Below are 23,915 nucleotides of genomic sequence, written 5' to 3' on the forward strand. Positions count from 1 at the left end.
TGAATAACCGCTTTTTTGAATGCTAGGGGAACAGTGCCCGAGGAAAGTGATAAGTTTATAATATTTAGCACTGATGGACCTAATAATACAAAGAGCTCCTTGATCAGTTTCCCAGGAAGAGGGTCAAGTAAACATGTTGTTTGTTTTATTCCATTTACACGTTGTAACAATTCCTCTAATGTTATTTCCTCAAAACGAGAGAAACTATTTTGGAGGGCAGTATCCGCCGTACATACCATCGTATCAGTGTTAATAGAACCCCGTTGTAGCTGGGACGCATTGTCTTTAATCTCCTTTCTAATGACTTAAATTTTCTTACTAAAGAATTGCATAAAGTCATCAGCTGAGTGGGTGGAGCTACTGGAAGGGGTCCCTTGTTGGGTTAGCGATGCTACCGTACTAAACAAAAATTTAGGATCGTTTTTATTACGGTGGATGAGATTTGAGTAATATTTAGCTTTAGCTAAGGTAAGCATGCGTTTATAAGTTATTAAACTATCACTCCATGCTTGATGGTGCACCTCAAGTTTAGTCGTGCGCCATTTGCGTTCCAGCTTTCTACATAATAATTTCTGAGCTCTAGTTTCTTCTGTAAACCACGGGGTGCGCTTTTTTGGAGCCTTTTTTAACTTTAGCGGTGCTATGTTATCAATGGTTTCGCGCAGGGCGTCGTTAAAGTTGTTAGTGAGGTTATCAATAGAGCCCACATATTTTGGGAATGGTGCCATTACCGAGGGCAGTAGGTCAGCAAGAGTGGTCGTTGTGGCCGTATTAATGTTGCGGCTGCTATAGCAGTTATTATTATTATTAGTTTGACGAACATGCGTCTGAACCTCGAATTTTATAAGGTAATGATCGGACAATACTTTAGTGTACGGGAGTATCGTAACTTTGGAAACAGTGATACCCCTGACAAGCACTAAGTCTATCGTATTACCGTTGTGATGCGTGGGTTCATTTATTATTTGTGTGAGACCACAGCTATCAATTATAGTCTGGAGCGCTACGCACGGTGGGTCCGATGGGGTATTCATATGGATATTAAAGTCCCCCATTATGATTATATTATCGGCGTGTGTCACTAGATCAGCAACGAACTCTGAGAATTCATTGATAAAGTCCGAATAGGGCCCTGGGGGGCGGTAGATAACAGCCAGGTGTAGAGGCAGCGGTGTGACAGACCTCATAGTAAGCACCTCAAACGATTTATATTTATTATTTATGTTAGGACTAAGGTTAAAGTTTTCGTTGTATATTAGTGCGACCCCCCCACCCCTTTTAAGCGGACGGGCAATATGCGCATGTGTAAAGTTAGGAGGACATGCCTCATTTAGCGCAAAAAAGTCGTTTGGTTTAAGCCAGGTTTCGCTGAGACCGATGACGTTAAGATTGTTGTCTCTGATAATATCATTAACTAACAACGTTTTGGGAGACAATGATCTTATGTTTAAAAAAACAATTTTATAGGTAGTGGGCTGTTTTAGGGAATTTTTGATCAAATTATCAGTAGTAGCAATATTAATAATGTTGTGTTTATTATGCCCAGTGCATTTAGTATAATTACGACCATATCTCGGAATTGATACGACGGGAATTTTCCGATTGTTTGATTGTTGCTTTGATAAACTGCACGCATCATGGTTAGCCACCTCAGTAACGGGGATTTTCCGATTGTTTGTTTGTTGCTTTGATAAACTGCACGCATCATAGTTAGCCACCTCAGTAAAACACATGTCCAACTCTGAAACACTCAAAGCAGAAAAAACTTGTTCTAATTTAACTGACTCCTTACCCAGACCAGTAGTCTCGCATCTTCCATTTAATCCGGCTTCAGGATGGAGGGAAGTGGTGTTCTGTGGGGATTAGCCTTCTGCTTTGTTTTTAGCCCCGCTCGGCATCCGCGTTTCCAATCACACCGCTGGCGTCTGCTCCGTAGACGGCCCCCGCTGCTACTATACTGTAAATACATATACCCACATACTACATATACACACATACTACATACATATACAGTGTACACACACACATATATATATATAGTATATATACACACACATATATATATATATACACTGTATTTTTCGAACTATAAGTCACAGTTTTTTTCATAGTTTGGCCCGGGGTGCGACTTATACTCAGGAGCGACTTATGTGTGAAATTATTAACACATTACCGTAAAATATCTAATATTATTTAGCTCATTCACGTAAGAGACTAGACGTATAAAATTTCATCGGATTTAGCGATTAGTGGTGACAGTTTGGTAAACGTATAGCATGTTCTATATGTTATAGTTATTTGAATGACTATTACCATAATATGTTACGTTAACATACCAGGCACCTTCTCAGTTGGTTATTTATGCGTCATTTAACGTACACTTATTCAGCCTGTTTTTCACAATTCTTTATTTATTTTAAATTGCCTTTCAAACGTCTATTCTTGGTGTTGGGTTTTATCAAATAAATTTACCCCAAAAATGTGACTTATATATGTTTTTTTCCTTCTTTCTTATGCATTTTCGGCAGGTGCGACTTATACTCCGAAAATACGGTATACAGTGTATATATATATATATAAATATATATACGTACAAATAGTGGGTAAGGAAAATATTCAGACCCCTTTAAATTGTTCATTTGCTAAAATTTTAAAAACATTTTATTTATTTCATTATTGTACACTCAGCATCCAATCTTGATATAAAAAACAGAAATGGTGTGGACCGCACCGTGCTCTCCGGGAGTGGGGGTGGGGGCGGTCTTCCCGTCCGGCTGCGGGGAGTCTCTGGGTTCACCCGAGTGGGGGGTTGTCTCTCGCTGGCTTGGGGTCTGGCCATCTGCTGCTTTTCTCGTGCCCTGTCCTCTGCCGGGCGTGTCTGTCTGCAGCCTGCTGCTGGCTCTTCCAGGTGGCGCGGTGGGCCGGGCTCTGGGGTTCCCGTCGCTGGGCGGCCTGGCTGTGTGGGGCCGGTGGTCCCTGGTTCCCCGGGCGCCACACCTGCTGTTTGGGTTGGACTCTCTGGGCGGCTGGGGCCATACTCTGGCTCCCACACACACTGGGAGTCAAATATATTGTACATACAAACACACACACACCGTTATTCATACATACAAACGTACATACATAAGCACCTACACTCCCACATACATACACAAATACAGTACATACCTACATACTCCAAGTCTGTCCATCTCCACGCACATTCACGCTAGAAACGTACACGTACAAACATACATATACTGTACATATACATTTACTGTGCAAACATTCATATACACATTCTGTTCATATACAAGTACATATACATACATACACTCATGCACATAATCACGTTTCATCAAACATATATCAACTTTGTTGCCCTAGGGCAGGGGTAGGGAACCTATGGCTCTCGAGCCAGATGTGGCTCTTTTGATGACCGCATCTGACTCTCAGATAAATCTTAGCTGACGTTGCTTAACACGATAAGTAGTTAATAATTCCAAAGTGGGGCTTCACGGTGGAAGAAGGGTGTTAGTGCGTCTGCCTCACAATACGAAGGTCCTGAGTTCGATCCCGCGCTCCGGACCTTTCTGTGTGGAGTTTGCATGTCCTCCCCGTGAATGCGTGGGTTCCCTCCGGGTACTCCGGCTACCTCCCACTTCCAAAGACATGCACCTGGGAATGGATTGATTGGCAACACTAAATAGGCCCTAGTGTGTGAATGTGAGTGTGAATGTTATCTGTCTATCTGTGTTGGCCCTGCGATGAGGTGGGGACTTGTCCAGGGTGTACCCCGCCCTCCGCCCAATCGTAGCTGAGATAGGCACCAGCGCCCCCCGCAACCCCAAAGGGAATATGTGGTAGAAAATGGATGGATGGAATTCCACAGTGTTAAAAATAACGTTCAAAATATAAAACATTCTCATGCATATTAATCCATCCACCCATTTCTATCGCACCTGTTCAAGAAGTCGCACTAATGGTCAAAAGTATTTTATTTATTGTTGGTTACCTTCAGAATAACAATGTTATTAAAAAGAATAAAAGATGCACGCATTTAGTTGTTGTAATCAGGGAAAGTCCAAATAAAAGAGGAGGCATTGAATTCTCTTGTCAGAGCCTGGGACGACACTGTACAAGGGTACAGTTCTACGCGTTTCTCCTCATTGAGCTAAATTGAATCCAGTCTCTGTTTAATTCCTTGCTTCTTGTCTGTTCAATAGATGTCATCAGTGCTTGAACCTGACAGTTGTATTCAGTGTTAAAAATATTATACGGCTCTCACGGAAATACATTTTAAAATATTTGGCTTTCATGGCTCTTTCAGCCAAAAAGGTTCCCGACCCCTGCCCTAGGGTAAACTGGGTAACACATGGCATACTGACAAAGCTTAGCCTATTGTTACTATAACAATCTACAAGATTAATATAGTTTGCCTCTTTCTCTTCCCCTCCACCTTTTCGTATTCCTTTTTTTTTTAATCTTTCTAGTTATTTTGTATACGTATTGTTGCATTTGATCAACTGTATTGTTGATAATAGAGGTAAACTATTGGTATTGTTCATAATCAATAGCGCTTTTTCTATTGGTATTTGTATTGCTCCAGTTTTAGTGTAAAAATGCTCATTGTCATTTCTATATTATTTATTTTACTAACTGTTTCTTTGCTATCACTTTTACGATCATATTTGTACATATCGTATGTGGTTGTTTTTGTTGTTATTGTGTTTGCTGTTGTTTTTGTCTCTCTGTCTAATCCCCACAATTTCCCCCTCTGTCTTCCTTTTTTTCTCTTTCTATCCCCTCCTGCTCCGGCCCGGCTGCACCAAATGATAATATAAATACATTTAATAAAGTCAAATTCAAATAAGGCAACAAGAGAAGTATCCTACACTTCTCTTTTGTAAAGTAAATCTGAACAGCCGATATGGGCATCTACATCAACTATATGATTTGCCTGAGAAGCTGGACAGGACAAAAAAAACAAAACAAAAAACAAACAAACAGAAATGTAGAATTTATTTGGAAATTCCCATATTTCTCACCTGATTTTAACCTTTCCACACCGTCCACTCATCCTGGACAATGAAACTACCGTTTTCCAACACTACATCAAAAACATTCCAGGAATTCTCTGTTTTCTTAGGCCCTATTTTAACTTATTGTTCAAAAGTTTTCACAGTCCACATTTTCCAGCTTCAAATGGTTTTCACTTCACAGGTGTGCTTGAAGCTCATATAGAGTGTGCAAAGCAGTAATCAGAGCAACGGGTGTCTATTTTGAAGAAACTAGAATATAAAACATTTTTTTAGTTATTTCACATTTATGTTAAGTTACATAACTCCACATGTTTTATTCATAGTTTTGATGCCTTCAGTGGCAATCTACAATGGAAATAGTCATGAAAATAAAGACCACACATTGAATGAGGAAAGTTTGTGTCCAAACTTTTGGCCTTTACTATAAATATAAATGTTATGTACTATTCATATACATTATTTTAATTATGAACTTCCATTATGCTTATATTATATGTTACACAAACGGTAACACGTTTTGTTTTCCATTCTGACCCTTTACTGTACCCATCATTGTATGTAGCAAATCCTGACTATAGTGTAGTGTTTCACACCCAGCTATTAGTCTTAACTTTTAATTTCATAAATCTGGTCATTACATTGCGCTGTTTCACTTTTTCAAAGTTTTCCAGGTTTTTTGTTTGATTGTATTTTTAGATTGTGCAGCAGGCAAAAAAAAACCACATAACGATGCAACACAAGTGAAACACACTTTAAAATCATTTAATCTTTTGTCTGCACTGGTCTTTTATTAGCTTGATGCTATAATAGTTTGTTTTTACATACAGTGAAGCAAGATTACCTGTTAAACTAGCACGAAAGATAGTAACATTAATACACAACATGGCTGGTAGCACCATTAACGTATAGTAGTTGTTAATGAAACTATACATATGCCCCCTCAAAAAAACAAAAAAAATTTCAACACATACACTTAAATTAAATTTTTCTTTTCATATACTGCAACTTTAATTTCACCTGTTTTGACAATTTGCTCTTTTACAAAAATAAACATTTTACTAGAAAGCAGATACTTCTTTAAAATGAAAAACTGAGACTGATCAAAAATATATATATTAAGAAGTGAATCAGTAAATGTCTCTTGTGTTCATTGCCTTGTCTTACCTGAACCTTCATTGTTACTCAATCTGAACTGAACTTTCACAAGTAACAGTTTTGTAGTACTGTACAGGTCACAGCAGTCATTGATTTTGGTGCGAGGGTGCTAAGACGGTTTTCCTCAGTCTTTAGCATCTCCCACTCCATCGGCATTAATGGCAAACATGGCTTCTGCTTCTGGTAAACAAGGTGAGTCGTAGATTTTGCAGATCCTTGTTTCTCCCCTACCTTTTCGAAGATACAGCCTGCAAGGAATACATATTTAATCGGAATGGCTCCTTTGAGTTATTACCAATAAGACCAATTTACAGACCAAGTGAAACACAAATCTTAAACCATTTCTAAAATACTGCTTATTGATGACAAAGATGGATGGTGTTACACATTCGGTATATTGAGTGTATTCCTTATTTCAAAATAACTCAGCAGTCTTTTGTGCTTAGTCCCACGATTGCACTTAGGATTGAATGAAAGAACATATTCAAATTCAAGTCATTTTTTTGGCTGATTACCATTTTTGCCGCTGTGATAAAAGTGACACGCCAGCCTTTGGAAACACCTTAATCGGACTGTGCTTGACTTTGTTTTGTTTATGTCAACAAGGAAAACATTTAAGATGAATAAATAAGGCAATATTTTGAAAAAGTACATAAAAAAAACATTCCTGTTTAAAACATGTCAAAATGTTCTCAGAGAAGACAATTAAATGTGACATGACCTCTAAAGACATGCACCTGGAGATAGGTTGATTGACAACACTAAATTGACCCTAGCGTGTGAATGTGAGTGTGAGTGTGTTGTCTGTCTCTGTGTAGGCCCTGTGATGAGGCAGCGACTTGTCCAGGGTGTATCCTGCCTAAAGCCCGAATGTAGTTTACATAGGCTCCAGTATGCCCTGCGACCCCAAACGGGATAAGCTGTAGAAAATGTAAGGATGGATGACACAAGCGCATCAAAGACTTTAGAAGGACCCGGTGGAGAGGTGGTGATTAACAGCTGTATTTTTTGACCACTAACACTTTTTTGTATACACAAAGGAATTACTACAGAGTAAAAACATTATACAGATTTGATTTGTTAGTCAGAAGACAGCAATAATAAATAGCAGTAGATCACATTAAGTATACCTGGCTAGATCTTATTAATTCAAAACATCTTAACAGTTTTTCATACTTTATTTAATGATGTAGGACTAATTCGCTCATATACAAAAATTTAGACTGCATCATTGACAAGTAAACAAGCAATTAAAAACAATTCACTCGTTTGCATTACAGTAAATCAGGGCTCATCAAGTAAATTGTTCTGAGTACTCATCAATCTTGCTACAACTTTCCCTTACTGCTGTTGTCAGATCAGCTTTGTCATGGACCCATCCATTTTCTACCGCTTGTCCCTTTCCAGGTCGCGAAGGGTGCTGGAGCCTACCTCAACTGCATTCGGGTGGTAGGCGGGGTAAACCCTGGACAAGTCGCCACCTCATCACAGGGCCAACACAGATAGACAACATTCACACTCACATTCACACACACGGGCCATTTTAGCGTTGCCAATCAACCTATCCCCAGGTGCATGTCTTTGGAGGTGGGAGGAAGCCGGAGGACCATTTTCTTCAATTTGTGATCCATCACACGTTTTTGCAGGCCATGACACTGACTGACCTTATGTATCTTTCTTCAAGGCAGATTTTCATAGTTTATGCTCCATGGCAAGATGCATTTTCATCTCTAAAAACTGATATTATCCCCAAACATAATTTCAATTGATGGAATAAGAAAAGTGTCCAAAATTTCAATGTGTGCATTTACTGAAGATGTAATAAAAGCCATCTCCCAGTGCCATACTGGACATGAATCCCTATATCATCAATGCCTTCACAGTCGTCTTTAAAAATGTCATTGCAACAGCACCACACAAAATCATGCCGCATCATCACCTTGCCCAACGCAGATTCGCAATTCATTACTGAATATGACTTTCATTCAGTCACCCATTCCAATTATTGCTTTTCCTTAGCCCTTTGTAACCTTTACGTGTCAACGATGGCTTTCGATTAGCTTTTCTGTATGTAAATCACATTTACTTGTTTTTTTTTTTGTTTTTTTTACAGCCGGTCACCAACGGTGACTCCAGTTTCCGCCTATCTGTTCTTAATTTCTTTTGCTGTGCATTTTCTATTTTCAAGATATATCTCTTTAACTTTGATGTTTTTAAACTTTGATGTTTTGCTTGGTCTATCAGTATGCTTGCCTTTTGCATCAGTGCCATGTTGTTTGTTCTTAGCCTGGATTTAGACACAGCTGACTGGGAACAATGAACATATTTTGCAACATTTGGTGATGATTTAACTTCCTGAAGAATTTTAATAATCCTGTTTCAATTGACATCTCTCGTGTCGGAGCCATGATTCATGTTAATTTACCTGGTGAAACAGCTCTCCAAGGTGTGAACACTCCTTTTTAACGGCAGACTAATGAACACATTGAGTCTGATGCAGGTGCTAACTTTGGAAATGAAAGTTAACTTGGTGATTCTATAATGTTTTCCCTCAAAATTGAGTAATTCCATAAATTTCAAAAAATTAAACTGTTAAGGAGAACTGCCATTTATTTTCTTAATTTCTTTCAGTGTTTCTTAAAGCCAAAAAGTTACCATTTGAAATGACTGTAGTTTTGTGTTATGTCTTATTTACTTTTTTTCTACAAATTTAAACACATGAACGAACGTCCTCTAAGCCTGGTGGTTCCATTTTTTGACAGGAGTGAGAATGCATTTTTGTATTCTGACTTTGGTTTGTAATTGGGTTGGTCCTTCAAGGACCATGAAGATTCTGGACTAATGGTATGGCTATCTGTATTTTATTTATTTTTGTTATGACATGCCGCTGCATACAGATTAAAAATGTGCTTATAATAATTACAAATAGGAAGCAACACCACAAAAAGGATTGTAACACCACAATTCACCCTTAAAGTCACGCTAAAAAGAGTTATACAGTTCTAATTGAACACCTATTAACTCACAACCGCCGCTACTGTGTTTCATCAACCGTCATAGCAATCCATTAATCCACAAACTCCAAATAAACCACTCAATTGAGTGAAAAATTGAAGTAATACAACAATCCAAAAAGTTGCTTTGATGCGAGATAAAATCCGCTGACAGGTCCGTGGTTGCCGTTTGACGTCACTCCATTGCGGCTTGTTTGAGACGTTGCAATAATAGACCCCATGCTTAATTGTGTTTCAGTTAGTTCTGTCTCTTGACTATAACTGGAAGATTGAGCATTACACTTCATCATTGAGTCTTTTTACTTTTATCCTTCAAACAAAACAGACACAGACGTAGGTCGGTAGCGGTCAACCTCTGGTCCGTCACTCAAACACTCCTGTGTGTAACATAAACACAAAAACTATTTTTATTGTTAGAAAATGCACACCCACATAACATGCACATTGATTGTAATGATTTATGATATATGATGTATCATTTTAAATGTCTGTGTAGATCAGGGGTCACCAACCTTTTTGAAACCAAGAGCTACTTGGTTTCAAAATGCAAAGGACTACCAGTTTGATTAACACTTAAATAAATTGCCAGAAATCGCCAATTTGCTCAATTTACCTTTAACTCTATGTTATTATTAATAATTAGTGATATTTATGATTTCTCACAATAAATATATATAGAAACAGATAAATATCAATATGCAACACTTGATTTTTATATTTTCTCTAAGTGCACATTTTTCAAATTAAACATTTTCAAATGATCACTTCTAAGACAGTCTTGTGAAATCACAATATCCCATTTTAACTAGCTAGCCACTAACATTTTATTTAACAAATCATGAATTACGTTGCACTATGTTTGTACAAATAATAACTCATGTAAAATACAAAAGTCAACTCTCAAATTTTTAAATAAATCATGTTTATTCATCCCACTTCCAAAGACATGCACCTGGGGATAGGTTGATTGGCAAAACTAAATTGGCCCTAGCGTGTGAATGTGAGTGTGAATGTTGTCTGTCTATCTGTGTTGGCCCTGCGACGCGGTGGAGACTTGTCCAGGGTGTACACTGCCTTCCGCATGATTGTAGCTGAGATAGGCACCAGCGCCCCCCGCGACCCCAGAGGGAAATGGATGTTACACTTTGAACTGGACACCAAATCCGTTATCTGTTTCTTTGTCAGTTAGTGGGAAGCCTGGCATTGTATGCTGTTAACTAGTGTGTTGTACTCTGGTGTGTAACTTGACACTGCACCTCTGAATGAGTCTTGCAGATGTGCATCATTGAGGCGTGTTCTGTGTTTGTTCTTGATGAAGTTCATGTCAGAAAAGGCTGATTCACAAAGATAAGTTGAACTAAATAGGCTTGCAACCTTCATAGCTGCTGCGCATACACCACTGTACTTTTCTGTATCAACAAGGCACCAAAAGTTTGGTGTAGCCCGGTGGCCTTTAAATTTTAAATTGTCAGGAAAGAAGAGGAAGGAATTTAAAAGGTAAAAATGTATTTGTGTTTAAAAATCCTAAAATCATTTTTAAGGTTGTATTTTTTTTCTAAAATTGTCTTTCTGCAAGTTATGAGAAGCAAAGTAAAACAATAAATTAATTTATTTAAACAAGTGAAGACCAAGTTTTTTTAAATATTTTCTTGGATTTTCAAATTCTATTTGAGTTTTGTCTCTCTTAGATTTAAAAATGTAGAGCAACGAGAGACTAGTTTGCTAGTAAGTAAATACAATTTAAAAAATAGAGGCAGCTCACTGGTTAGTGCTGCTATTTGAGTTATTTTTAGAACAGGCCAGGGGGCGACTCATCTGGTCCTTACGGGCTACCTGTTGCCCGCGGGCGTGACCCCTGGCGTAGATGAATGCATGAATTATATTTCCAGCTGAGTGTAATTGTAATGAATAAAAACAGTGATGGATCGGTGTGCTCTTTACAAGATGATGATGATGATAACAACCGCATTAGCAAAAATAGACAAACTTTAACACTTAAAAAGCAGGTGTTGATTAATGACTTCCCTGCTGTGAGATGTTACCTCACGTTGTGGAGGTGTGCAGTCTTTTGCGCTAAACAAAAACGTTAATAAAAAATATTTTTTCCACATCTTTATTTACACCAATTACACATATTACCAATAAGAGTACTAATAAATACAGATATTGATAACGAATATTGATAAGGGCATTGTATCGATAAAATCTTAACAATATACATTCCCAGTTGTAAATGTATAAAAATAGAAGACAATAAATTATTACAAAAAATCTGACTAATTTAGGGTATGGGAACAAGCTGTACACTGACTAATTTATAAGCTTTACACTTCTAATTTATGCTATAAATAAGTGTAATTTCTTCAGTTGTCTTATTAAAAGATAGAAAACCAGCAAGGGATCTGGGACAAAAACGTGGCCTTGAAATTTTTCTTCCAGACTGGCCCACTACATATAGTTTGTGTGACACAATTGTTATACAATTTGACTTGAACCTGAATGTATTTTAATAGATGTCTTGGATAAATACATACAGTATATATGAAAAACAAATTATATTTAATTTAATTTTTTTTTTAAATGATTAGTTCTTGAGCAATTTCCTAAGAGAACTTGTGTCGTCGGTCCTGCTTTCTGGCTGGCAGGGCAGAGCAGAGCAGTGCTGTTCTTGGAATGAAGGCAAGAATTAAAGAATTAAGATTGGAATTCAAATTAAAATGCATTAACACAATTACCTTTTTTTTGCAGCAAAAGATGAATTTACTATTTTCCATATTACATATAGCCTGCCATAATCTATGATTAGGTTATAACCATTTGGTGAGACAGGTTTTAAAAAAACATTTGCAGCGCGCCTCAGCTCACCAACGTCACGGTCGTACGTTTACCAACTTCTCACTTAATATGTCCTCATTCTTCTACTATCAAGGTGAGAAGCATTAATTTTCATCTCGAATTAACTTCACGAGCTTCTAGGCTCAGCAGTTGCTGTCAATATAGTAAGTAGCATAGGGAAGTGTCCTCTGATCAATGCACGGCTAAATGTAGGTCCTTAACGTTAGCGCTTATGAAACAATATCACTAATACTTGGTTAATATTCAGGTCATGAAATGTAAATGGAGTATTATTGGCACTTTTTGGATGGTTATTTATTGGGTTTTATAGTTACATTAAACGCAATAACATCATTGCTCCCAATAGCTCCATTGTAAACAGACTTATTTACATTTACAAGTTTTAATGCATTTAAAAAAATGACAGAAGAGTTTTTATTTTTAATTTTTATAAATATTGTGAATTATAGGCACAATTCTTTAAACTGTGGTGTGGCATGTATGACTGATAAAAAAAAACACATGAAAAAATGTGTTATTGCTTTGAATCTTGTTATTATGATGGCAAATAATCAAGCAAATTTCGACCTAACAGGCGGCTAAAATAATCAAATTCAGTTGGTAATCCATTCTGACCTCTGCTGTTGTCAATTTAGTTATATCTGATTTGCAGTTGTCCCTCACCACATCATACTTTAAAAGATTGCAGATTCACAATATCACATAATAATTAATGCATATTCAAAATATTTTGGGGCCTAAATTAAGTCAAATTTATGTCTAATATTCGTTACAGTACAGTACTTGTCTTTTTTTCTATTATGTTGTGGCGTTCGATAAAAGATATTCACCAAACGGGACTTTTGTTTCTGGGTCCAGTGTCATGCCGATGAAGCCATTGTTTGCTCATGCAAAGCGAAGAGTAAAGTATAACTATTTATGCACTTAATTTTTGATTCCTGCCTCACCAATGACACATTTCCACATTGATGAGTCTATGAGATGAGCATATAAAAGACAAGAGTGCGACCAAAGTGGCAGGACTCAATGGGACAACACTGCTAATGCCGTGGCATTACAGTAAGTGCAGACGTACACTGTTGATGCAGTTCATCTTCTACAGCAATAACACAGATCCACGTGACATTGGTGAGCCTTTGACATGAGCAATATGGGACCACAGCAGGAAAAACTTGACAGGACACGCAATAAACAACGCAGCTACTGTCGGCGGTTATATTTGCTGCGACTATCAAGTTTTTGTAGAACAAAACATGCCCATGGTTTCTGCGCATCCAAGGCCAGATTTAGACCTGGGCAATTATTTTGACTCAGGGGCCACATTGGTCCGCAAAAATATATATGGGGCGCGCACGCGTACACTCACACACACACGCACACACCTGTAAATATGACATGATAACTGCAGGATATTTCCGTGCAACAGAGGAGTGACTGACTGATGAATGTGTCAAATTTTTTCCTGGTCTTATTCTTTTATTTCTGATTTTCAACATGACACTGAGTTTGTCTGTGTGTTTTTTGACACAATATTTGGCTGTAAAAAATATCACACATTTTGCTGTGTCTGTGTGTGTGTGTGTGTGTGTGTGTGTGTGCCTGGTTCTCTTTTTTAAGGAACACTTTAAACGTGTAAGTTGTTCTAGATTAGTAGAAGAAAATACTCAAATGCAGTAGAGAAGCGTAAAACCTAAACACACAATACAAACACTTACAATATGACTGATAAAAAGTTATAAAATTAATATGACAGCCCACCTCAAAAAACTGAATGGAATTTTACAGCCTTTTCGTTGAATAAAAAAATGTACATGAAAAATAAATCCTGTGAGTGAATGACTCATTTGACATTTGTTTTTGGTTTTAAAATCTCTGAAATGTGTGTACATTCTATGTACAAACTGGTCTTTGCCTCAAAAGTGCTTTTCAGAGCAGGAGCAGTGAAAAACAGTGTACCTGGGCTGAGCAATCAGTCAATCATACTGCAGTCCTATTGCGCGACTCTGTGGAATTACTTGGTATTACAGGACAATTCATGTGGTCCTAATTATTAAACGATTTACTCAATTCGGTTTTATTTTTTGGCGGGCCGGATGTGGCCCGCGGGCCGTAGTTTACCCACCCCTGATCTACTCTGTGCTAAAAAGAAGACAACATTCATAATTATACAAAACATAAACATACTTCTGAAATGTCTGTTTTGAAGAACATTTGACAAATTTTGAACATGTTTTATGTCCAGTAACATGTTCCATCCCCACTGTTTAAAGCGCTAACATTCCACTGTTCACTTGACCAAGTCTTACGACAGTGCTTTATTGTCTTGGCTACATTTGATCTTTGTGCCACACGTCGCTGTGCGCTGATATTGCGGTCATTAATTTTACATACCGATTTTATTTGTACTGCACTGTTGGATTTAATTTAATTTATGAGTTAATCATGGCAATAAAAAAAATTTGGATTCTGTTGTATACAACTTGGGGACTTACCGGTAACTGGTTCTGTAACAGAGCTCTTTACTCAAAACACTTGTATCTCAAGACAACTATTGAAATAAATTAAAAATACATTTAATGTGTGTGTCCCCCCCTCCAAAACAGCACACTTTTAACATGTAACACCTTTTAAAAAGAAAAAGTTAAAATTTGCATTGTATGAAAACAATATAATAGAATATACTACTGGCAACTACAGAAGTTGTATTACTATAATAATGTGCATGTAGCATTTACCTTGGAGAGTGGACGTGTTCCGTATCCACAACTATTTTTTTCTCGTCAAACTCACTATCAGTGGCTTCTCCATTTTTTAATGGATAAATATCTGCCATGTTAGATTAACATCCTTGGCTGGTGTTAGAGTAATTCTGCTTCAGTATGGTACGGACTAACAGTCCTATACTTGTTCTGCCTGGTTAAGTCTGCTGTTGCTCTGTCATGTTTTTTGATTATTTATTTCTTTAATTCAATGAATATCATCCACTTCTTATTCTCAACACTTTCCATCACATTCACTTTCTTCCTTCCCATTCTTGGGAAAAACAAACTTATGTTCATTATTAGCTATAAGTTAATGCTCGGATCGTTCACAGTTAGATTCGCTGTGCCAACTAAAGGCGGGGATGCCTGTAACTTTATAACAATAAAGTAAAACAATAAGTTAAGAGACAGCTTTTAGCTTGAAACACTCTAAAGTTGGGGCACTTTCAAGTTAAGGTATCACTTTGCTCTATTCTAACGTTAAATCTATTTAGAAGGTAGTAAGTATTTTGTTTATGCCCACACTATGAAATTATTTGATTAATTTAATAATGATCCTACATAGTGTAATTAAATGTTCCAGTCAGACCAAGAACCAATTCAATAAGCGAGAGATTACTGTACTATTGATGTTCATATTATGTTTAAAGATATCGCTTACTTAGTTTATTGGTGTACTGTTAGAAAACACTCTTACCGTGTAGTGGATGCATGAGCCAGAATGTTGCCGCCGATTGGCTTCTTTGGATCCGCAGAGAACATGGCTGCCCCATCTACTTGGGCAACCACTTGGTTGGTTATGACCACTGCAACGCCAAACTGTTGTGGGACATATTTTGACAGTATACTGTAGTCAGTCAATACAGTATATGTGCATCTACTGTAGCTGTCTGATTTAACACGTTTCCAATATTTCTTAATTGTAGAAATGCTATGAGCATGAACCCACATACCTCATCCGCTAGCCTAAGCAACATGCGAAGGAAACGTCCTAAATGTCCCTGTCTGGCTGACAGCTCACCTCGGCCAGAGTAGTCCGTTCTGTACAGAGCTGTCGCACTATCGACTATCAACAAGGCATATCTGTGAATACAAACACACAAGGCCGACCGAATAAATATGCTGATGGCTTAGGACCCATGTATTAGGCCGGTGGAAAAAAAATAATTTCATTTAAAGGGTGTTACATGACATTTTTCTACATTTGAAAACACTTCTTTGTGGCTAACATGTCACAATGGTTCTTTGGTAAAAAAAATTGTATAGATTCTGTTGAACAGATAGTTAAACTGACTGTCTCTTCAGGATGTGCCATTTTATGTCCACTCTTATTTAGATGGTTCCATTTTACTGTGTATTCTCCCTGCTGTTTTTGTTGTAGTTTTGAGCACTTCCATGGAATGTCTACTGACAGATTAAGTTCTAACTATACGCTACCTTGTATTAGAAATGTCAACAGCGGAAAATGTGTGTGCACTTACAAGAGAGCCACGTAAAGAGGATAGAAAAAAAGAAGGAGATTATTGATTACAGTGTCGGACTACAATGGCGGACACGCACATAGCTCCCTGGGTAAAACCTTACCACATATGGATAATCCGCTGACGTCACAAATGGGAAAAATGTCACTAATGGGGAAAATTCCAAACGGCTCATTAAGCTGAAGTATGCAGGAAGTATATATTGCTTTATGAATATCTCTGCAAAACCTTCAGTTTGATTTTTTTCCCCGGGATTTATGTGGATCCCAAATACAGAACAGCAAGTATCAATAGGCAAAAAAAGTTGATTTATCATGTTGGTGGCCCTTTAAATCTAATCTAATTTTATGTATGTATGTTGTTTTAAAGCAACCACAGAAGATCAAGATATAAGGACTTGAGGCATAAAGTGAAATATATGACAAAATAAACTCAATAAAAATATAAATATACAAATAAATAAAAAAATAAAAATACCAGCTCAGAGGGTGCATGGGAGTTTGCCCAACCAGTCTTTGTGGACATGGAGAAGGCATTCGACTGTGTACCCTGGGAAGTCCTGTGGGGAGTGCTCAGAAAGCATGGGGGAATGGACTGTCTTATTGTGGCGGTCAGCTCCCTGTATAATCAGTGTCTGAGCTTGGTCTGCATTGCCGGCAGTAAGTCGGACCCGTTTCCAGTAAGGGTTGGACTCCGCCAAGGCTGCCCTTTGTCACCGATTCTACTCATAACTTTTATGGACAGAATTTCTAGGCGCAGTCAGGGCGTTGAGTAGGGCTGGGCGATATATCGATATACGCGATATATCGCGGGTTTGTATCAGCGATATAAAAAATTACTCTATGGTAATATTCGAGTATATGTTCTCACGCAGTTGTTTTTAGCTGCGGGCATTACACTACAGGCTCTTCCCACTCCTTATTGTGTCTCCTTCTTACAGACAGCAAGCGCACAAATCTTACATACGTCACATACTGTAGAGCCATACGTCACATATGTATACGCCCTCACGGAGCAGAGAGGTAGCAGCGTGGTAACGTTAGCTGTGATGCTAGTGGAGGGTTGCGGGTGGCAATACGAAAGAAAGAAGGTGCGAATGAAGAAGAATTAATTCCCCCCCCCCAAAAAAACACGGAGTCCATCGTCTGGCGGTGGTTCGGCTTCAAGCGGGAATATGTTGAATAGACAACTTTAATTTGTCAAGTGTGGGGCACAAGCGTTGCAACCAAAAGTAGCATTACTGCTAATATGTAGCATACTTTGAAAAGTCACCTGCTAGAGAATAAAGATGTAAATATAAACGGAATACAATGATTTGCAAATCATTTTCAACCCATATTCAGTTGAATATGCTACAAAGACAACATATTTGATGTTCAAACTGATAAACATTTTTTTTTTGCAAATAATCATTAACTTTAGAATTTGATGCCAGCAACACGTGACAAAGAACTTGGGAAAGGTGGCAATAAAAACTGATAAAGTTGAGGAATGCTCATCAAAACCTTATTTGGAACATCCCACAGGTGTGCAGGCTAATTGGGAACAGGTGGGTGCCATGATTGAGTATAAAACAGCTTCCCAAAAAATGCTCAGTCTTTCACAAGAAAGGATAGGGCGAGGTACATCCTTTTGCCCACAACTACGCGAGCAAACAGTCAAACAGTTTAAGAACGTTTCTTAAAGTGCAATTGCAGGAAATTTAGGGATTTCAACATCTACGGTCCATAATATCAAAAGGTTCAGAGAATCTGGAGAAATCACTCCACGTAAGCGGCATGGCCGGAAACCAACATTGAATGACCGTGACCTTCGATCCGTCAGACGGCACTGTATAAAAAACCGACATGAATCTCTAAAGGACATCGCCACATGGGCTCAGGAACACTTCAGAAAACCACTGTCACTAAATACAGTTGGTCGCTACATCTGTAAGTGCAACTTAAAGGCCCACTGAAATGAGATTTTCTTATTTCAACGGGGATAGCAGGTCCATTCTATGTGTCATACTTGATCAATTTGCGATATTGCCATATTTTTGCTGAAAGGATTTAGTAGAGAACATCCACGATAAAGTTTGCAACTTTCGGTGCTAAGAGAAAAGCCCTGAATCTACCGGAAGTCGCAGACGATAACGTCACATGTTGATGGCTCCTCACATATTTACATTGATTTTAATGGGAGCCTCCAACAAAAACAGCTATTCGGACCGAGAAAACAACAATTTCCCCATTAATTTGAGCGAGGATGAAAGATTCGTGTTTGAGGATATTGATAGCGACGGACTAGGAAAAAAAAACAAAAAAAAACGTTATTGCATTGGGACGGAGTCTGATGTTTTTAGACACATCTACTAGGATAATTCTGGGAAATCCCTTATCTTTCTATTGTGTTGCTAGTTTTTTAGTGAGTTTAACAGTACCAGATAGTCAGAGGTTTACGTCCACGGGTGTGTTGACGCGCAGCGTCTCATGGAAGTCGACGGCACAAACTCAGCTGATATCCGGTAAGAAGCGACTTTTTAACACAATTTTCTCACCGAAACCTGCTGGTTGACATTCGGTTGGGATCCATGTTCGCTGTGATCCATAGTAAAGTTTCACCTCCGTGAATTTTATACAAGGAATCACTGTGTTTGTGTGGCTAAAGGCTAAAGCTTTGCTACTTCATCTATCTACTTTGACTCCTCCAATATTAATTGAACAAATTGCAAAGGATTCAGCAACACAGATCTCCAAAATACTGTGTAATTATGCGGTTAAAGCAGACGACTTTTAGCTGTGTGTGCGCAGCGCCCGTGACGTCAAGCGTACACGTCATCATTACACGACGTTTTCAAGATAAAACTCCCAGGAAATTTAAAATTGCAATTTAGTAAACTAAAAAGGCCGTATTGGCATGTGTTGCAATGTTAATATTTCATCATTGATATATAAACTTTCAGACTGCGTGGTGGGTAGTAGTGGGTTTCAGTAGGCCTTTAAAGCTCTACTATGCAAAGCGAAAGCCATTTATCAACAACACCAAGGAATGCCGCCGGCTTTTCTGGGCCCGAGATCATCTAAGATGGAGTCATGCAATGTAGAAAAGTGTTCTGTGGTCTGATGAGTCCACATTTCAAATTGTTATTGGAAACCGTCCTCCTGAACAAAGAGGAAAAGAACCATCCGGATTGTTATAGGCGCAAAGTTGAAAAGCCAGCATCTGTGATGGTATGGGGGTGCATTAGTGCCCAAGGCATGGGTAACTTACACATCTGTGAAGGCACCATTAATGCTGAAAGATACATACAGGTTTTGGAGCAACATATGTTGCCATCCAAGCAACGTTATCATGGACTTCCCTGCTTATTTCAACAAGACAATGCCAAGCCAGGTGTTACAACAGCGTGGCTTCATAGTAAAAGAGAGCGGGTTTTAGACTGGCTTGCCTGTAGTCCAGACCTGTCTCCCATTGAAAACGTGTGGCGCATTATGAAGCCTAAAATACGACAACGGAGACCCCTTTCTTGTGAAAGACTAATAAGTATTTTTTGGGAAGCTGTTTTTATACCCAATCATGGCACCCACCTCTTCCCAATTAGCCTGCACACCCGTGGGATGTTTCAAAAGGGGGTTTGATCAGCATTCTTCAACTTTATCAGTATTTATTGCCACCTTTCCCAACTTCTTTGTCACGTGTTGCTGGCATCAAATTCTAAAGTTAATGATTATTTGTAAAAAAAAAAAAATGTTTATCAGTTTGAACATCAAATATGTTGTCTTTGTAGCATATTCAACTGAATATGGGTTGAAAATGATTTGCAAATAATAGTATTCCGTTTATATTTACATCTAACACAATTTCCCAACTCGTATGGAAACGGGGTTTATAGACACATAGAATCACCATACTGCTGTGATTATATGTATCAAGTGTTAATTCAAGGCTAAGGCAAAATACCAAGATGTATATCGTGTATCGCGATATGGCCTAAAAATACTGAGATATTAAAAAAAGGCCATATCGCCCAGCCCTAGCGTTGAGGGTATCTGGTTTGGTGGCTGCGGGATTAGGTATCTGCTATTTGCAGATGATGTGGTCCTGATGACTTCATCTGGCCAAGATCTTCATCTCTCTGGATCGATTCGCAGCAGAGTGTGAAGCGACTGGGATGAGAATCAGCACTTCCAAGTCCGAGTCCATGGTTCTTTCCCGGAAAAGGGTGGAGTGTCATCTCCGGGTTGGGGAGGAGATCTTGCCCCAAGTGGAGGAGTTCAAGAACCTCGGAGTCTTGTTCACGAGTGAGGGAAGAGTGAAGTCGACAGGCGGATCGGTGCAGCGTCTTCAGTAATGCGGACGCTGTATCGATCCATTGTGGTGAAGAAGGAACTGAGCCGAAAGGCAAAGCTCTCAATTTACAGGTCGATCTACGTTCCCATCCTCTCCTATTGTCATGAGCTTTGGGTCATAACCGAAAGGACAAGATCACGGGTATAAGCGGCCAAAATGAGTTTCCTCTGCCGGGTGGCGGGCCTCTCCCTTAGAGATAGGGTGAGAAGCTCTGTCATCCGGGAAGGGCTCAAAGTAACGCTGCTGCTCCTCTACATCGAGAGGAACCAGATGAGGTGGTTCGGGCATCTGGTCAGGATGCCACCCGAAAGTCTCCCTGGGGAGGTGTTTTGGGCACGTCCGACCGGTAGGAGGCCACGGGGAAGACCCAGGACACGGCTGGCCTGGGAACGCCTCCGGATTCCCCGGAAGAAGCTGGAGAGGGAAGTCTGGGCTTCCCTGCTTAGGCTGCTGCCCCCGCGACCCGACCTCGGATAAGCCGAAGAAGATGGATGGATGGATGGATGGATGGATGAATTAAAGAATATATATACATATGAAAATAGATTAAAAAAAAGGGAAACCCATGAATGACAGCTAGACAGTAAAATCCATCCATCCATCCATCCTTTTTTCTACCGCTTGTCCCTTTCAGGGTCACGGGGGGTGCTGATGCCATCTCCATTAAAATAAAATAACATCCAGTCAGTGCCTCAAGAGGTATCGAATGCCTTTGAAACATTTAATAAAGAAAGACTCCCAAAATGAATGAGGACATGGTGAAGAGAGGCTAAATGTGGAGACATGTGCTCATGTTGCTTTGTGCAGGTTAAAATACATGCATCAATCGATTTTATTTGGAACATGTTAAAAAAAACTTCACAAGCACATTTTTGCTTAAGTCCAAATAGTCCAAAAGGAGTGGGAAGAAGCAGAGCTTGTCTGTTTCTAACCATGTGCCTTAAACAGCATTTCAAAGATAGAAAGAGAGAAGGAAAGAAAGAAGGAACAAACCAACTGAACCCCACATGAGCAAGCACTTGGCGACTTGTCAACAGAGGCAAGGGAAAAAAAAAACTCCCCTGATGGAAAAAACATTGGACAGAATCTAGGCTTAATTGGGTGGCCATCTGTCTTCACCAGTTGGGTGTGAAAAGACAGGGTAGATGGGACAGATTATATCGAGAGATAAGAAATAACACATACTGTAGTTCAAAATATTAGGATAAAGCGGAGCCTATTTGTGTCTACCTATGTCCCAACAAGTAAAGGTGTATCTAGACCAGCGGTCTCAGACATGCAATTCGCGGGCCAAAGGCGGCCTGCGAGACATTATTTTGTGGCCCCCACCTTAATATGAAAGTTTAATGTGAGTGCGACCAGCAAGTTTTATATGAATGGCGCTTGACAGCGTTGTTTTATTTGGGTCCAAAATGGCTCTTTCAACGTTCTGCCTACCCCCTGCGTTAGTGGAAAAGCGGCAAATGAGTGAAAGCGACAGAGACGTTGTCATGGAGACGAGGGTTTTCTTACGTGCTTGGCTGCAGTCACACCACAACACCTGTCCGTCAGTAATAACAGTCCCCGATAACCTGGGCGAATTCAAACTGCTATTTTTTTGTTTTGTTTAATTTGCATTGGACGGCGTAGCGAAGTTGGGAGAGTGGCCGTGCCAGCAATCTGAGTGTTACTGGTTCAATCCCCACCTTTTACCATCCTCGTCACGTTCGTTGTGTCCTTGAGAAAGACACTTCACCCTTGCTCCTGATGGGACCTGGTTAGCACCTTGCATGGCAGCTCCCGCCCTCAGTGTGTAAATGTGTGTGTGAATGGGTGAATGTGGAAATACTGTCAAAGCGCTTTGGGCTCCTTAAAAAGGGGTAGAAAAGCGCTATACAAGTACAACCATTTACCATTTGCCTCACACAATGAACGTGACATATATTTCTATATGACGCCGGATAACACTCCGGGAGCCGTCACTCGCTCGCTATACTGGTACTTTCCCGGCTATTATTCGCCGACCCCCGTGTTGCTGTAGGGAGGAAAGCGGAACGACACACATTGCGGAAAATAACATGATTCTCCGTGCGTCGGCTAAATACCAATATATTCAACAAATATATTATTTGTACAGAGAAAGTCGCGGTGCACAAAGAATACAATTCGAAACGTCATTATACAACTAGACATGCTGAGGAGTATGCAACATTTTTTCTTAAGAAATCTTTTCATGCGACCCAGCCTCACCCAGACTCGGCATCCAGTGGCCCCCAGGCAAAGTGAGTTTGAGACCCATGATCTAGACACTTTACCATAAGCTTTTACAGTTTCTTAAATTGGCTCATATTAGTATACTGTTTAAATTGTCGATTAAATCTATTCCATGATTTAATCCCACACATAGACCCACTAAAATCTTTTAAAGTTGTAAATGTATTGTATTTTCCGGACCATAGGGCGCACTGGATTATAAATGCACACTCCTGCTGAATGGTCTATTTAAAAAAAAATCTTTTTATATATTAGGTGCACCAGATTATAGGGTGCATTAAAGGAGTCATACCATTATTCTTTTTTTCTAAATTGAAAACACTTCCTTGTGGTCTACATAACATGTAATGGTGGTTCTTTGGTCAAAATGTTGCATAAATTTATGTTTTTCATCTTCAGGCCGGTCTCTGACAATCGCTTTCGGATGCGCCGTTTTGTGGGTGGTCTTATTTACGTGGCTTATCATAGGCAGCGTCTTCTCCCCGTCATCTTTGTTGTAGCGGTGCAGGGTGCAGGGACAGCAGTGGAAGAAGTGTCAAAAGATGGACCAAACCGTTTTAGTGACATCCAGACTTTACTAAAATCAAACAGCATCTCTTCCCGTGTGTCCCGTGAAAAAACGTCCGACCGGAATTCTAAAATCTAAAGTTCCTGGGCGAATAATGTAAAGTCACTACGCCAGTATGTTTTCGCATTTTCATGGCGAGTTTACAGAAAGATAAAGGTAAGAAGTTAACTTTACAGTACTTTATATTAGAAATGTCAAATAACAAAAAGTTAAACAAAAAGAAGAAGCTTATCTATTACGGAGTCGGCATGGACGCGCACAATTTTTCAGGATATAAGCAATTACCAGAAGGTAAGAAAAGTTGCTTTTTGCATAATATTGTGAAACAAAACGCCAGATAATATGTCATAATTAATACACATCCTATAATAATACTTGTATGTTTAATGCGCCGACAATCCTTCAAGGGGTGCGGCTTCATAGCTTACCAAAAGTCGTACTAAAACATTTTGATAGATTTTTGAGCGCCGTGT

The 23,915-nt window shown here is 39.1% G+C and overlaps 1 protein-coding gene across 1 annotated transcript in view; it reads right to left on the reverse strand.

The window, feature by feature from the left end:
• Window positions 1-5,767: 5,767 nt before the first annotated feature.
• The window catches only part of rad51 (RAD51 recombinase), a 69,239-nt gene continuing 51,091 nt past the window's right edge, over window positions 5,768-23,915 (reverse strand). The window contains exons 8-10 of the mRNA XM_061900412.1: window positions 15,762-15,891; window positions 15,506-15,627; window positions 5,768-6,424 (exon numbers count right to left, since the gene is read on the reverse strand). Of these exons, the coding sequence (XP_061756396.1) occupies window positions 6,301-6,424; window positions 15,506-15,627; window positions 15,762-15,891 (376 nt within the window). The 3' untranslated portion in view covers window positions 5,768-6,300. The remainder of the gene's footprint in view (window positions 6,425-15,505; window positions 15,628-15,761; window positions 15,892-23,915) is intronic.

The sequence above is a fragment of the Nerophis ophidion genome, linkage group LG05, assembly GCF_033978795.1.
Source record: "Nerophis ophidion isolate RoL-2023_Sa linkage group LG05, RoL_Noph_v1.0, whole genome shotgun sequence".
Taxonomy (NCBI): domain Eukaryota; kingdom Metazoa; phylum Chordata; class Actinopteri; order Syngnathiformes; family Syngnathidae; genus Nerophis; species Nerophis ophidion.